This window comes from Pongo pygmaeus, chromosome 13 (genome assembly GCF_028885625.2).
Source record: "Pongo pygmaeus isolate AG05252 chromosome 13, NHGRI_mPonPyg2-v2.0_pri, whole genome shotgun sequence".
Lineage (NCBI taxonomy): Eukaryota > Metazoa > Chordata > Mammalia > Primates > Hominidae > Pongo > Pongo pygmaeus.
Genome location: NC_072386.2, coordinates 23,948,029 through 23,965,552, shown reverse-complemented (window position 1 = coordinate 23,965,552; position 17,524 = coordinate 23,948,029). Strand labels below are relative to the sequence as shown.

Below are 17,524 nucleotides of genomic sequence, written 5' to 3'. Positions count from 1 at the left end.
TAATTTTTAAAGTTAGCCAGGCATAGTGGCATGTGCCCGTAGTCCTAGATACTCGGGAGGCTGAGGCAGAGGATTGCTTGAGTCCAGGAGTTTGAGGTTGCAGTAAGCTGTGATTGTGCCATTGCACTCTAGCCTGGTGACAGAGCGAGACCCTATCTCTAAAACAATAAAACAAAATAATAAAAACATAATTTGAAAAAATACAAAATTAATACACTTATGAAGTTTAAAAAAAAAATATGAAGTGAAAGATGAAAATTTGCCTCTAATAGTAGTTTGTTAGTTAGGGTTTTTAGATCTTTTTCCCTATTCATACAGATGTATAAACATGCCAGCATAGTTTTGTTTTTCCCCTAGATTTAGGCTCATACTAAAGATACTGTCTGCAGCTTATTTTCCCTCACTAATATCTCAAAGACGTATTTCCATGTCAGTATGCATAACTCTTGTTCTTGCAGAGTATTCCATATGTGGATCTACCATGTCATAGTTCACCATGGCCCTTTTGGTGGTCATTTAGGTTGTCTCCAGTTTTTCCCCATTATTAATAAGCCGAAACCGTCCTGTCCCACTTTTTATAACTTTATGATGCAAAATTTCAACCATATGTGAAAGTGGAGAAACTGATATAATGAATCCCCACGTACCTACGACCTGTCATCATCAGTTGTCAACATTTTACCTCTCTTGTTTTCATCCATCTCTCCTTCCCTACATTTTATTTATGCTGAAGTACTTTGAAAACAAATCTCAAATATCATTTCACCCATAAATACTTCAGTGGTTAGCCCACTTTTTTTTAGTTGAAATTCACATAACATAATTAACCATTTTAAATGTACAGTTCAGTGGCACTTAGTTCTTTCACAATCTTGTTCCAAAATATTTTCTCTATCTTACATTTTTTCTTTTTCTTCTCCTTTATTTTATCTTTTTTGAGACGGAGTTTTGCTCTTGTTGCCCCGGCTGGAGTGCAGTGGCGCAATCTTGGCTCACTGCAACCTCCACCTCCTGGGCTCAAGCAATTCTCCTGTCTTAGCCTCCTGGATAGCTGGGATTACAGGCACCCACCACCATGCCTGGCTAATTTTTTTGTATTTTTAGTAGAGACAGGGTTTCACCATGTTGCCCAGGCTGGTCTCGAACTCCTGGCCTCATGTAATCTGCCTGCCTCAGCCTCCCAAATTGCTGGGATTACAGGCATGAGCCACCGTGCCCGGCCTTTTTTTAAATTTTATTTTAAAAATATGTTGAGACAGGGTCTCACTTTGTTGACCAGGCTGGTCTTGAATGCTTGGTCTCAAGTGATCCTCCCATGTTGGCCTCCCAAAGTGCTGGGGAAAAACATTTTCATCACCCTGAAAGGAAGCCCTGTATTAATTAAGCATTTACTCCCCACTCAGTCCTCCCCCAGGTAACCACTGATCTGCTTTCTATCTGTATGGATTTACTATTTTCGAATACTTCATCTAAATGGAGTCACAATATGTATTCTTTTGTGCCCTGCTTCTTTCACTTAGCATGTTTTCTAAGTTTATCATACTGTAGTATATATCAGCACTTCATTCCTTTTTATGATTGAATAATAATTCATTTTATGAATATACATTTTATCCATTCACTGGTTGATGGATATTAGAATTGTTTCTACTTTTTGGCTATTGTGAATAGTGCTGTTATGAACATTTGTATACAAGTTTTTGTTTGAATACCTATTTTCATTTCTTTGGGGTATATACCTAGGAGTAGAATTGCTGGATCCGATGGTAATCTTGTGTTTAATTTTTTTGAAAAACTGCCGTTCTGTTTTCCACAGTGGCTGCACCATTTTATATTCCTACCAGCAATGTATGAGGGTTTCATTTTCTCCACATCCTTGCCAATACTTGTTATTTTCTGTTTTTGTTTTTGTTTTTGTTTTTGTTTTTGTTTTTTTGAGATGGAGTCCCACTCTGTTGCCCAGGCTGGAGTGCTGTGGCGCTATCTCGGCTCACTGCAAACTCCGCCTCCCAAGTTCAAGTGATTCACCTGCCTCAGCCTCCCGAGTAGCTGGGATTACAGGTGCCCGCCACCGCGCCCGGCTAATTTTTGTATTTTTAGTAGAGACGGGGTTTTACCATGTTGGTCAGGCTGGTCTCGAACTCCTGACCTCGTGATCCGCCCACCTCAGCCTCTCAAAGTGCTGGGATTACAGGCGTGAGCCACTGCACCCGGCCGTTTTTGGGGCTTTTTAAATCATAGCCATCCTAGTGAAGTGATATATCACTACCACATGATGTGATGTCTCTGATATCTCAATGTTGGGTTTTAAAATCTATTTATTATTTGAGACAGGGTCTCTCTCTGTCGCCTTGACTGGAGTGCAGTGGCAGATCACAGCTCACTGCAGCCTTGATCTTCTGGGCTCCAGTGGTCCTGCCACACCGCCTCCCAAATAGCTGGGACCACAGGCATGTGCCACCATGCCCTTGGCTTAATTAACTTTTAATTAAGTTTTAAAAACTTAATTTTTAAAAGTTTTTGCAGGGCTGGGCGCAGTGGCTCACGCCTGCAATCCCAGCACTTTGGGAGGCCAAGGCAGGCGGATTACTTGAGGTCAGGAGTTCAAGACTAGCCTGGTCAACAAGGTGAAACCCCGTCTCTACTAAAAATACAAAAAATTAGCCGGCATGGTGGCGGGCACCTGTAATCCCAGCTACTCGGGCGGCTGAGGCAAGAGAATCGCTTGAACCCAGGAAGCGGAGGTTGCAGTGAGCAAGTTTTTGTAGAGACGGGGTCTCATTATGTTGCCCAGGCTGGTCTCAAATTCCTGGGCTCGAGCAATCCTCCTACCCTAGCCACACTTAAATTTTTTATAGAAACATACACTCAGCCAGCCTTCCATATCCACGGGTTCCATATCCATGGATTCAACCAACCACAGATTGAAAATATTCAAAGAAACAAATTACATTTGTACTGAACATGTACAAAATTTTTTCTCATCATTTTGTAAACAATACAGTATGACAACTATCTACATAGCATTTACATTATATTTGGTGTTGTAAGTAATCTAGAGAAGATTTGAAGTATAAGGGAGGGTGTGCATAGGTTATATGCAAATATTATACCATTTTGTATAAAAGACTTCAATATCTGTGGATTTTGATATCCAAGGGAGGTCCTGGAATCAGTCCCCCATGGACTCCAAAAGTTTATACACCCATCTACTAAGATGAGCATGCCTTTTTCTCCGCACCTTAAACCCTACCATTGCTATTTTTTTTATTTTTTGACAGTTTTAAAGGTGAAAATTGATATTTTAATATGCATTTTCAGCTGGGCAGAGTGGCTTACACCTGTAACCCCAACATTTGGAAGGCCAAGATGGGAGGCTTATTTGAGCGCAGGAATTCAAGGTTACAGTGAGCTATGTTAATGCCACTGCACTCCAGCCGGGGTGACAGAAAGAGACCCTGTCTCTTTAAAAAAACAAAACAAAAAAAAAACTGATGGCCGGCCATGGTGGCTCACACCTGTAATCCCAGCACTTTGGGAGGCCAAAGCAGGTGGATCACCTGAGGTCAGGAGTTCAAGACCAGCCTGGCCAACATGGCGAAACCCTGTCTCTACTAAAAATACAAAAATTAGCCGGGCGTGGTGGCACACACCTGTAATCCCCGCTACTTGGGAGGCTGAGGCAGGAGAATCGCTTGAACCTGGGAGGTGGAGGTTGCAGTGAGCCAAGATTGCGCCACTGCACTCCAGCCTGGGCAGCAGAGTGAGACTCTGTCTCAGAAAAAGAAAAAAAAGCAAAAAGGCCAGGTGCGGTGGCTCACACCTGTAATCTCAGCACTTTGGGAGGCCATGGGAGGTGGATCACCTGAGATCAGGAGTTCAGGACCAGCTTGGACAACATGGTGAAACCCTGCCTCTACTAAAAATACAAAAATTAGCCGGGTGTGGTGGCAGGCACCTGTAAGCCCAGTTACTTGGGAGGCTGAGGCATGAGAATCACTTGAACCTGAGAGGTGGGTGTTGCAGTGAGCCGAGATCACACCACTGCACTCCAGCCTGGGCGACAGAGAAAGACTCCATCTCAAAAAACAAAACAAAATAAAAAAAACTGCATTTACATTATTACAATTGTATTATTACTATTGTATTCTTTGAGCCTATAGTTATTCAAATATTTGTTGAATGAATGTTCATATCCTTTGTCTGTTTTTTTTTTCTTTTTAATTTGCCACAGCAGATGCTACATTTATGTGTGACAAGCGGTGTAACAAGAAACGGTTGTGTGGACGGCATAAATGTAATGAGATATGCTGTGTGGTAAGTGGACTTATTAGGCATAATCAGATTCCATTCATCCAGGGGCTGGGCTTCTGGAAGCCTGAGCCATGTGGAGAATGCAGCTCAGATTTAAAAGTCACTGGGACGGGCCCCTAAGCAGCAGTCAGAGAGCTCTCATAGTCCACGTAACCTCTCTGCAAAGAGACAGACTGGGCCTTTTTAGCCTCACCCAGGTCAAGAAGTCAGCCAGCGGCATCTGGTAGCAACACAGAGAAAGAGAAAGAGGAAAGAGAAGGTCTCACACCCCAGAGCCCAAGACCCCTAGATGAGCACACAGTCTTCTGCAGAAGATTGTGTGTTGTCCCAACACAAACTGGCCTGGACTTAGCAACTCAGGCTTCGGGTTTCATGTACTGCTTAGGTCAGGTCAGTAGGAAAAATTATTAGGACATTTTTAAAAAAGATTTTTAAAAATAAAATATTTATTTAAAATGTTTGCTTTTATGGAACTAATTAAATCACTAGCTGGCTATTTGTACTCTGTTATCTCATATACTCTTTTATATATAAAAAAGATAACATGTATGTTATATATGACATGATAACATGTATATATAAATGTGTATGTATGTATTAGTCCATTTTCACACTGTCAGTAAAGACATAACCCAAGACTAGGCAAGTTACAAAAGAAAGAGGATTAATGGCTCTACAGTTCCAAGTGGCTGGGGAGGCCTCACAATCATGGTGGAAGGCAAGGAGGAGCAAGTCACTTCTCACATGGATAGCAGCAGGCAGAGAGAGTTTGTCCAGGAAACGGCCTTAGAAAGCCATCAGATCTCATGAGACTTATTCACTATCACGAGAACAGCACAAGAAAGACCTGCCCCCACGATTCAATTACCTCCCACCAGGTCCCTCCCACAACATGTGGGACGTCAAGATGAGATTTGGATGGGGACACAGCCAAACTATATCATTCCGCCCCTGGCCCCTCCCAAATTTCATGTCCTCACATTTCAAAACCAATCATGCCTTTCCAACAGTCCCCCAAAGTCTTAACTCATTTCAGCATTAACTCAAAAGTCTACAGTCCAAAGTCTCATCCAAGACAAGGCAAGTCGCTTTGCCTATGAGCCTGTAAATTCAAAAGCAAATTAGTTACTTCCTAGGTCCAATGGGGGTACAGGCATTGGGTATATACAGCCATTCCAAATGGGAGAAATTGGCCAAAACAAAGGGATTACAGGCCCCATGCAAGTCCGAAATTCAGTGGGGCAGTCGAATCTTAAAGCTACAAAATGCTCTCCTTTGACTCCATGTCTCACATCTAGGTCACGCTGATGCAAGAAGTGGGTTCCCATGGTCTTGGACAGCTCCACCCATGTGGCTTTGCAGTGTACAGCCCCCCTCCCAGCTGCTTTCACAGGCTGTCATTGAGTGTCTGTGGCTTTTCCAGGCACACAGTGCAAGCTGTCAGTCGATCTCCCATTCTCGGGTCTGGAGGACAGTGGCCCTCTTCTCACAGCTCCACTAGGTGGTGCCCCAGTAGGGACTCCGTGTGGGGGCTGCAACCCCACATTTCCCTTCTGTAATGCCCTAGCAGAGGTTCTCCACGAGAGCCCCACCCCGCAGCAAACTTCTGCCTGGACATCCAGGCGTTTCCATACATCTTCCGAAACCTAGGCAGAGGTTTCCAACCTCAGTTATTGATTTCTGTGCACCCGCAGGCTCAGCACCACATGGAAGCTGCCAAGGCTTGGTGCCTGCACTCTGAAGCCATGGCCCAAGCTCTGTGTTGGCCCCTTTCAGCTGCAGCTGGAGTGTCTGGGATGCAGGGCACCAAGTCCCGAGGCCGCATACAGCAGGGGGACCCTGGTTGCCAGCCCACAAAACCATTTTTTCCTCCTGAGCTTCCAGGCCTGTCATGGAAGGGGCTGCCATGAAGACCTCTGATGTGCTCTGGAGACATTTTCCCCATTGTCTTGGGGTTTTACATTTGGCTCCTTGTTACTTACGCAAATTTCTGCAGCCAGCTTAATTTTCTTCTCAGAAAATAGGATTTTCTTTTCTGTCACATTGTCAGGCTGCAAATTTTCCAAACTTTTATGCTCTGTTTCCCTTTTAAAACTGAGTGCCTTTAACAGCACCCAAGTCACCTCTTGAATGCTTTGCTACTTAGAAATTTCTTCCACCAGATACCCTTAATCATCTTCTCAAGTTCAAAGTTCCACAGATCTCTAGGGCAGGGGCAAAATGTTGCCACTCTCTTTGATAAACAAGAGTCACCTTTGCTCCAGTTCCCAACAAGTTCCTCATCTCCATCTGAGACCGCCTCAGCCTGGACATTATTGTCCATATCATTATCAGCATTTTGGGCAAAGCCATTCAGCAAGTCTCTAGGAAGTTCCAAACTTTCCCACATTCTCCTGTCTTCTTCTGAGCCCTCCAGACTGTTCCAACATCTGCCTGTTACCCAGTTCCAAAGTCACTTCCACATTTTCGGGTATCTTTTCAGCAGTGCCCCCACTCTACTGGTACCAGTTTACTGTATTAGTCTGTTTTCACACTGCTGATAAAGACATATCCGAGACTGGGCAAGTTACAAAAGAAAGAGTTTTAATGGACTTACAGTTCCAAGTGTCTGGGGAGACCTCACAATCATGGTGGGAGGGAAGGAGGAGCAAGTCACGTCTTAACATGGATGGCAGCAGGCAGAGAGAGAGAGCTTGTGCAGGGAAACTTGGCCTTATAAAGCCATTAGATCTCATGAGACTTATTCACTATAATGAGAACAGTACAGGAAAGACCTCCCCCACCATGATTTAGTTAACTTCCACCAGGTCCTTCCTACAACATGTGGGAATTCAAGATAAGATTTGGGTGGAGACATAGCCAAACTGTATCAGTGTATATATACATAAACAAGATAACACAGTACCAATAGCAAGGTAGTACGTGTGTATGTATGCATATAACATACCTAATTATTTTTTAAATTTATATATTTAAGTGAAGAGTGATGAATTGTGCAAGTATTATAAACTAGTGTTGGAAGGCTTAAAGACTTCCTCTTATTTTAAAAAAATTTGCAGCCAGGCATTGTGGCTCACACCTGTAATTCCACTTTTGGAGGCCGAGGTGGGTGGATCTTGCTTGATCCAAGGAATTCAAGGCCAGCCTTGGCAACATGGTAAAACCCCATCTCTACCAAAAATACAAAAATTAGCCAGTTTCATAACCTGGTCTCTAAATAAATAAATAGATTTAAATGTAAAAATAAGGCTGGACGCGGTGGCTCATGCCTGTAATCCCAGCACTTTGGGAGGCCAAGGCGGGCAGATCACTTGAGGTCAGGAGTTCCAGACCAGCCTGGCCAACATGGTGAAACCCTGTCTCTGCTAGAAATACAAAACTTACCTGGACATTGTTGTGGGCACCTGTAATCCCAGCTACTCAGGAGGCTGAGGTAGGAGAATTGCTTGAACCCAGGAGGTGGAGGTTGCAGTGAGCTGAGATCGCACCACCACACTCCAGCCTGGGCAACAGAGTGAGACCCTGTCTCTCTCTCTCTCTCTCTCTCACACACACACACGATGTAAAAATAAAATATATTTTTTTTAAATTTCAAACTGGCTCACGCCTGTAACCCCAGCACTTTGGGAGGCCAAGGCGGGCGGATCATGAGGTCAGGAGATTGAGACCATCCTGGCTAACATGGTGAAACCTCGTCTCTACTAAAAATATAAAAAAATTAGCCAGGCATGGTGGTGGGCGCCTGTAGTCCCAGCTACTCAGGAGGCTGAGGCAGGAGAATGGTGTGAACCTGGGAGGCGGAGCTTGCAGTGAGCCAAGATTGCGCCACTGCACTCCAGCCTGGGTGACAGAGCGAGACTCCATCTTAAAAAATATATATAGGTATACATATCAAATATATGCAGAAGCAAAGAGACTAGTATAGAGAGTCCCATATACACAACATCCAGTTTCAGTATTGATCACCTCATGACGAATTTTGTTTTATCTTCATCCCCACCTACTCTCCCTTCTGTGGCTATTTTGAAGGTATTTCCAGACATCATTTTATCCATAAATGTGTAGAGCTTTGTTTTTATTAATCTTGTTGTTATTTATGGAAAATATAAAATGAAGACCATTTTATGAACAAATATAAATCTCTTTTCCCAGGATAAGGAGCACAAGTGTCCTTTGATTTGTGGGAGGAAACTCCGTTGTGGCCTTCATAGGTGTGAAGAACCTTGTCATCGTGGAAACTGCCAGACATGCTGGCAAGCCAGTGAGTGTCTTTACTGTTTAGTTTATTAGAAGAGTTTTTTAGAAATTCAGACATAATATACTTTGAGAGATTGATTTACTTAGAATTGTATGGATTCTTGAACTAAGCCTTTGTATTTCCAATATGTTGAGACTTTTTTTAAAGTTACTTCTAATGCTGTGTTGTAGTCCCTGAATGTGCAAAACTTGGGATATGAGCAGTGATCCTGAGATGGGGCCTAGTTCGTTAATAGATTCCTTCTCTGCTACCTGCCTCATATGTGTTATTAACCTAGGTTCTGTCCTCAACAATCTTCTTTCTCTATATTATTAGCAGCAGTTTGCAAACTTTTTGGTTGTAGGGCTCATTTACATTACTAAAAAGTATCCTAAAGAGTTATTTTTATGTGAGTTTGTTTATCTTTATCTACCATATTAGAAATTAAAACTGAGAAATTTAAAAAATAATTGATTAGTATATTTAAGAATAATAATATACTCATTGCATGTAATCACAAAAATTTTTTTAAATAACTTTTCAAAAAAATAGAATAGTGGATACTTGGTTTAATAGAAGATAGCTGGATTCTTATATCTACTTCTGCATCCAATCTGTCGTGATATAGTTGAGGCATATGAAAAAAATCCAGCCTTACATAGATAGCCTTACACAGGAGAAGGGAAGAGTATTTTAAAGATGTTTTCAAATAATTATTGATATTCTTTGAGATTACACCAAAATTCAACCTCATTTTAGAAAGGACTTGACTCAGTGTTTTTGTTCTCTGTCACAAAAATTTATTGGACTTTCTTGTGCTTTGAACGGATCTTTTCACCCGTGCATGATTATAACAGCCTGCGTTGATCATTTGGAAAATAATTCTTCACTGAGTTATGTGATCCTTGAAATGTTGATAAATTTCCTATTATAATATTAAAAACTCAGTCATTAATATAATCTCCAGTCTAGAAATATGTTGGGAAAAGTATTGGGAAGTTGTCAGGGTCATAGTAATAAATGAAACTTCATATCTGTGCATGCCTTTTTCACCAGCTTAGCTTTAATAAAATAAAAGTTTAATAAAATAAAAACCTCTTTTGAAAAAAGTGGCACCCCCAAAAATTCTCCTGTAAAAATACAAGCAAAAATGTGTGTGTTTGTGTGTGTAAATATGTACGTGCACATCCCAAACTCAGAAAGGGTTCTTTTGTTTTACCTGCTGCTCCACCAGGTTTTGATGAATTAACCTGCCATTGTGGTGCATCAGTGATTTACCCTCCAGTTCCCTGTGGTACTAGGCCCCCTGAATGTACCCAAACCTGCGCTAGAGTCCATGAATGTGACCATCCAGGTGAGTACCAACTTGTCTTCACACTTCAGCCTGCTCACACCATGTCATTTAGGATCCTGCTGTGTAACTGTCTTCACTGCTCTACAGTCATGCTGTGATGGCTGCCCCTTGCTCCTGGCTCAGGGGCTCCCTCTGTGAAAGTGGGTCTGTGATCTGGGCCACAGCTTGGAATCACAGTGCCCTCCATTGGTTTACTCTAGGGATGTCAAACACACCTAAACAACGTTGGAAGACACCCCAGCTGATCTTCTCTCTCAAGAACTTTTCTTTCTTTGTGGTCTCCACTTTGGTGCATGTTTTGAAATTTAGCATCTTTTTACAAAATTAAGAGTGACTTTTTTGTTGTTATAGAAGCAATATATATTTATCGTATTAAAATTAAGAAAATAGAGGCCAGGGCCAGGCGCAGTGGCTCATGCCTGTAATCCCAGCACTTTGGGAGACCAAGGAGGGGCAGATCATGAGGTCAAAAGATTGAGACCATCCTGTCCAACATGGTGAAACCCCGTCTCTACTAAAAATACAAAAATTAGCTGGGCATGGTGGTGCACGCCTGTAGTCCCAGCTACTTGGGAGGCTGAGGCAGGAGAATCGCTTGAACCCGGGAGGCAGAGTTTGCAGTAAGCTGAGATTGCACCACTGCACTCCAGCCTGGCGACAGACTAAGACTCTGTCTCAAAAAAGAAAATAGAGGCCAGGCACAGTGGCTCATGCCTGTAATCCTAGCACTTTGGGAGGCCGAGGTGGGCGGGTCACTTGAGGTCAGGAGTTCGAGACCACTCTGGCCAACATGGTGAAACCCTGTCTCTACTAAAAATACAAAAGTTAGCCAGGCACTGTGGCGGGCACCTGTAATCTCAGCTACTCAGGAGGCTGAGGCAGGAGAATTGCTTGAATCCGGGAGGCAGAGGTTGCAGTGAGCCAAGATTGTGCCACTGCACTTCAGCCTGGGCAACAGAGTGAGACTCCATCTCAAAAAAAGAAAAAAAAAGGCCAGGTGCAGTGACTTATGCCTGTAATCCCAGCACTTTGGGAAGCTGAGGCAGGTGGATCACCTGAGGTCAGGAGGTTGAGACCAGTCTGGCCAACATAGTAAAAACCCTGTCTCTACTAAAATACAAAACTTAGCCTGGTGTGGTGGTGGACGCCTGTAATCCCAGCTACTTGGGAGGCTGAGGCAAGAGAATCACTTGAACCCGGGAGGCAGAGGTTGCAGTGAGCCAAGATTGCGCCATTGCACTCCAGCCTGGGTGACAGAGTGAGACTCTGTCTCAAAAAAAATAATAATAATAAAATAAAGTCAAAAGTTTGAAATTAAATAATCTATTATATGTCACCTCCTAAGAATTATACCTTATATATATTTCTCAGGGTCTTTGCCATGTGCAAATATATATGTTTGCATTTTTCCCCCAACGTAAAAGTAGGATCCTACTGAACTTAATGCTTTTAACTAGCTTTTTTTCCACTCTTATTATTATATTTTTGATCTGTCCCCTTGTCAGTATTTTTTTACAATATAAATTTTTAATTTCAATTGAGTGTCCTGTTACATGGATGGGCTATGACTTATTCAGTCAGTCTTGTGTTGCTGGACATTTTAGTGTTTCCAGTTTTTCTCTGATAAACTGCTCAGATACCAGGCCGACAACCATTTGACATCACTCAATTTCCGTATCTGTCAAGTCTAGTTGCTGGCTTTTCTCTAGCACCATACCGGGCCCATCATTTCATTTTACCAAACACCAGAGGCAAACCTGAAGTAATTCAGGGGACCAGATTTGATACCCACAGTTAGTCTGGCAATATGATTCAGATTTAAAACTAGAAAACTAGCTCTTAATTTTTTAAGTTAATGGAGTAAAACAGAACTTAACAAATTCTTCATTAAGTGGAATGTTCCCTCCTTCCTTGGGGATCTTAGGATAGCCCTCCCGGTGTAGTTTGCAAGCCCCTCCTGTGGCATTCATACCAGCATGAAGTACATGCCCAGGCCAGTCCCCACCCATTCCCTCCTTTACATTTACCTGCGGGTGAAGTCCAAATGCTGCTGGGCAAGGTCCATAGTAAGAACTTCACCATTTGTGAATTGTGTTGTTTTAGCCTATTTTGTTCCCCATTCATTTCCATTTTCTTACGTGTTTATTGTATTTCTAACATGGTGTCAGACACAGAGGGAACTTCAGAGGAAGAGAAAAATACCCTGTGACCTTGAGGTTCTTATGTTCTCCCTGAGAGGAGGAGGACAGTAGTTTAATACACATGATACAACCATCCTTCACATGAAGATGGGCTAAATAATGTGGCAGCAACCCATCTGCATAGGAACTGAGATACCAGGAAGTGTGAGGGAGCTCAGGCTAGAGTGTGGTCAGCCAAGGAAAGATTCATTGTAGGAGGTGAGTTTTGATGAACCTCCCCTTATAGGCAGTAATGAAATTGGAAGGAGTCAGCAGAAGCATTTTAGATGGAATTAATAGCAAAGATATCTGAGCAGAAGTGAGCAGTTGCTGTTAAAGTAGGGCCAAAAGAATGACGTAGTAGAATTGAATGGACCATATGGCTGTGCTGCAAGAGATGAAATGGGAAAGCTGCCTCCTCTGCTTCTGTTTTGGCATGTCTCTTCCGCCTTGGTTGGGTTTCTTTTTCTCACTCATGCTTGGCCTTCAACACTTTAACATAAAGCAAGGTTCTTTTTACTTTCCTGTGACCATTTTTCAAAAGTACTCCCAGTTTCTGAATTTAAAAGTTTCATGCCGTATGCCACTTATATGATGTATAATGGTTTACATGGCTTTATTTAGAAAGTATTCCTAAAGTTACCTTTCTCTTTCTGCAGTATATCATTCTTGTCATAGTGAGGAGAAGTGTCCCCCTTGCACTTTCCTAACTCAGAAGTGGTGCATGGGCAAGCATGAGGTAAGTTTTCTCTCTCAAGTGCTCATTGTTCCAGGCAGAGGTTCATGATTTTATTACTTAAGAATTGTTAGTCTCATTGTTTGTCAAAGTAAATACACTCAGAAGTAGAAGCTTTCCATTGCTGAAAAATTTTTTCTTAAGATATAATTTGCATACAACAGAATTTACCCTTTTTATTGTACAGATCCATGAGTTTTAACAAAAGCATACATACCATCAAACCACTACCACAATCAAGATGTAGAACAGTTCAGTCACCCCCAAACATCCTTCATGCCCCTGTATACTCAATGTCCCCTACTTCCAACCCCTGAAAACCAATGATCTGTTGTCTGTTCCAATCATTTTACTTTAAAATACCAAATTTTTTTTTAATAACCTCCTTATTTCTGCAAGAATGGCAATAATCAAAAAATAATAGATGTTGGCGTGGATGTGGTGAAAAGGGAACACTTACACTGCTCACCGGTGGGAATGTAAACTAGTACAACCACTGTGGAAAACTGTGGAGATTCCTTAAAGAACTAAAAGTAGATTTACCGTTTGATCCAGCAGTCCCACTACTGGGCGTCTACCCAGAAGAAAAGAAGTCATTATATGAAAAAGATACCTGCACACGCATGTTTATAGCAGCACAATTCACAATTGCAAAAATGTGGAACCAGCCCAACTGCCCATCAGTCAAGTGGATAAAGAAATTGTGGTGTATCTATACGTACCATGGAATACTACTCAGCCAGGAACGAAATAATGGCATTCACAGCAACCTGGATGGATTTGGAGACCATTATTCTAAGTGAAGTAACTCAGGAATGGAAAACCAAACATCGTATGTTCTCAATTATAAATGGGAGCTAAGCTATGAGGACGCAAAGGCATGAGAATGATACAATGGACTTTGGGGACTCTGGGGAAAGGATGGGAGGCGGGTGAGGGATAAAAAACTACACACTGGGGTGAGCACGGTGGCTCACGCCTATAATCCCAGCACTTTGGGAGGCCGAGGCAGGCAGATTACGAGGTCAGGAGTTCGAGACCAACCTGGCCAACATGGTGAGACCCCATCTCTACTAAAATAATTAGCCGGGCCTGGTGGCGCATCCCTGTAATCCCAGCTACTTGGGAGGCTGAGGCAGGAGAATTGCTTGAACTCGGGAGGCGGACGTTGCAGTGAGCCAAGATTGCACCACTGCACTCCAGCCTGGGCAACAGAGCAAGACTCCGTCTTGAAAAAAAAAATAAATTTTAAAAACTACACATTGGGTACAATGTACACTCCTCGGGTGATGGGTGCACCAGAATCTCAAAAATCACTACTAAGGAACTTATCCATGTAACCAAATACCACCTGTTCCCCCAGAACTATTGAAATAAGAAAAAAGAAAAAAAAATCACTGATTGCAGGTCACCATAACAGATATAATAATGAAAAAGTCTGAGATGTTGCGAGAATTACCAAAATGTGATGCAGACACGAAATGAGCGTGTGCTGTTGGAAAAGTGGAACAGATAGACTTGCTGGACACAGGGTTGCCACAAAGTTTCAATTTGTAAAAAATGTGATATCTATGAAATGCAATAAAGTGAAGTCCAATAAGTAATGCATATTTATTGTACAGTTGAGAAGATTTAATTCTGCTACTGAGAAAGAAATACTCTACCATTCTGGCATATAAACCACCAGACATGTACACATTTTTCCTTGCTCTGGTTAAGATGATACTGTTTGCTACATTCCAACTGTCCTATACCAAAAAAAAAAAAAATTTACTGTTTTCTAACCTGCTTTTTTTGCATCATGACGTATTGGCCAACATTTCATGAAACTCTCTTGACATCTATAACAACATGCCATATTCTTTTATCTTCATGGACGTATATTCCTCCACTGATTTCCTGTGGGTGGTTCTCAAGTCCTTGGTATTTACTCTTTTCTGTATGTCTCACCTTTTCCAGTTTATCCATTCTAAAACATCAATGTGTTATCTTTGTATTGATGGCTTATTAAGACTTCATTCAACAGATAACGAGTATGAGTACCTACTATGTGCTAGGTAACAGGCTAGGTTTGGGTGATTTGGAAGTGAACGAGACTAACCCTTGCCCTTATGAAGCCTTCACTTTGGGTCAGGAGGCAGGCATGAAACAGACAATAGTAATAATGCGGGAAATACAGAGGGCTAAGGAGGGTGGAAGGGCTCTCCAGGTGTTCTGGAAGAATTAACATCCTAAAAGATAGTGAGAAGAAAGTAATGTGGAGAGGATGACAGGGTAGAGCATGGGCAAAAATTATCCCCATTGCCCTGGTAGTAGAATGGGTAAGTGTTTAATGATGAGAACTACATTCTACTAAAATATGGATTCCAGTGCGATGGGAAATATGTATGTCCTAGATGTTGGAGGTCTCTTCAAGGGGAGAAGTTGTGTGTCACTGCAGTAGAAGTATATCCCTCATTTCAAGGGTTCATGAAATAATTTGAGTGAGTATATAAGACTAGCCTTTGGTCCTACAAGAGTAAAATTTCAGCAGCTTTTTCTTATGGTGAGGAAGCCTGGAAACAGGCCATTTTTCAAGAAAAAAAAAAATGAATTGGGGGTTCCATGCCCTGTTGTCTCTTAATTTTTTAAACGACAGGACTGCCTGAAGCTGTGGAGACCATGAGTTGGGAGACATGAAGAGAGTTAAGTATTTAATTACAGAAAACAGCCTTCTAGCCTGGGCACCCTAGTGGGATCCTGACTCTACAAATAATACAAAAATTAGCTGGGTTTAGTGGCGTGCCTGTACTCCCAGCTACTTGGAAGGCTAAGGCAGGAGGATCACTTGAACTCAGGAGTTCAAGGCTGCAGTGAGCCATGATCGTGCCACTGCCCTCCAGCCTAGGCAACAGAGCAAGATTCTGTCTCAAAAAAAGCAAAACAGGCCAGGCGTGGTGGCTCACGCCTGTAATCCCAACACTTTGATAGGCTGAGGCAAGTGGATCACCTGAGGTCAGCAGTTCAAGACCAGCCTGGCCAACATAGTGAAACCCTGTCTCTACTAAAAATACAAAAATTAGCTGGGCATGGTGGCACACACCTGTAGTCCCAGCTACTTGGGAGGCTGAGGCGGGAGAATCGCTTGAACCCAGGAGGTGGAGGTTGCAGTGAGCTGAGATGGCGCCACCACACTCCAGCCTGGGCGACAGAGCAAGACTCTATCTCAAAAAAAAAAAAAAGCAAAATAAAACGAAAAAATGGCCCTGCCATCAGTCTCAGAACCCTGAGCTAAGGTTGCCCTCCACCCCACATCTATAAGAATTAGTCTATTGACTCTGCTTTAGCAGTTCAGAAAGGAGGGAAAAGATCATCTGCCCCTCCCAGTTAGTCATAGCATTTTCAAGCACTCCCTAGTTATCTAGTTACATTTGTTTGTTGTCACTTTGGAAAGTTTATGTCCCAGATCACATTTTTGGCTTCTGCTACAAATCCTTTTGAGTCATAACAGGGATTATTAAAGTTAAGGTTTGTTTTCTTCATCTCAAACTAACCTTTCAGACTTTGAAAATCAAACTGATTTTTTTTCAGATAAATAGAGCTTTTTTAAAAATACAGCTTTTAAGCTGGATGCGGTGGCATGTACCTATAGTCCCAGCTAATCAGAAGACTAAGGCAAGAGGCTTACTTGAGCCCAGAAGTTCAAGTCCAGCTTAGGCAACATAGTGAGACCCTGTCTCTAAAAATTAAAATAATAATAATCCTTACTTTAAAAACTGAGCTGAGTGTGGTGGTTCACGCCTGTAATCCCAGCACTTTGGGAGGCCAAGGCAAGTGGATCGGTTGAAGTCAGGAGTTCAAGACCAGCCATCTGGCCAACATGGCGAAACCCGGTCTCTACTAAAAATACAAAAATTAGCTGGTCATGGTGGTACACACCTGTAACCCCAGCTACTCGGGAGGCTGAGGCTGGAGAATCACTTGAACCCTGGAGGTGGAGGTTGCAGTGAGCCCCGAGATCGGCACCACTGTACTCCAGCCTGGGCAACAGAGTGAGACTTCGACTCAAAATAAATAAATAAATAAATACAAACTGTTATTGCCAGATGCAGTGGTTCACACCTGTAATTTCAGCACTTTGGGAGGCCTAGGCGGGTGGATTGCTTCCACTCAGGAGTTGGAGACCAGCCTGGGCAACATGGTGAAACCCCATCTCTTAAAAAAAAATACAAAAATTAGCTGGGTGTGGTGGCATGCACCTGCAATCCCAGCTACTTGGGAGACTGAGGTGGGAGGATCACCTGAGCCCCAAGAAAGTCATAATCACACCATTGCACTCCAGCCTGGGCGACAGAGTGAAACCCTGTATCCGAAAAACAAAAACAAAAAAACCCTGCTATAAGCTCAGAAATGTTTAAAGAGAAAGTTAAAACTCACCCCAAATCCCACATGGAGATGAGAATCTGGCTACTTCTGTCTCTCCTAGTTTCGGAGCAACATCCCCTGTCACCTGGTTGATATCTCTTGCGGATTACCCTGCAGTGCCACGCTACCATGTGGGATGCACAAATGTCAGAGACTCTGTCACAAAGGGGAGTGTCTTGTGGATGAGGCCTGCAAGCAGCCCTGCACCACCCCCAGAGCTGACTGTGGTCACCCGTGTATGGCACCCTGCCATACCAGCTCACCCTGCCCTGTGACTGCTTGTAAAGCCAAGGTGGGTA

The 17,524-nt window shown here is 42.7% G+C and overlaps 1 protein-coding gene across 8 annotated transcripts in view; it reads left to right on the top strand.

The window, feature by feature from the left end:
* Positions 1 to 17,524, top strand: part of NFX1 (nuclear transcription factor, X-box binding 1) — an 80,546-nt gene that overhangs the window by 43,769 nt on the left and 19,253 nt on the right. For 4 of the 8 annotated variants that reach the window (XM_063650229.1, XM_054502843.2, XM_063650228.1 and 1 more), the window contains exons 12-16: positions 4,235 to 4,317; positions 8,467 to 8,575; positions 9,786 to 9,905; positions 12,745 to 12,824; positions 17,287 to 17,517. In XM_063650229.1, the coding sequence (XP_063506299.1) occupies positions 4,235 to 4,317; positions 8,467 to 8,575; positions 9,786 to 9,905; positions 12,745 to 12,824; positions 17,287 to 17,517 (623 nt within the window). Of the gene's footprint in view, positions 1 to 4,234; positions 4,318 to 8,466; positions 8,576 to 9,785; positions 9,906 to 12,744; positions 12,825 to 13,376; positions 14,430 to 17,286; positions 17,518 to 17,524 lie in introns of those variants that run through there. The other 4 variants (XM_054502844.2, XM_063650230.1, XM_063650227.1 and 1 more) reach the window with 2 other exon arrangements.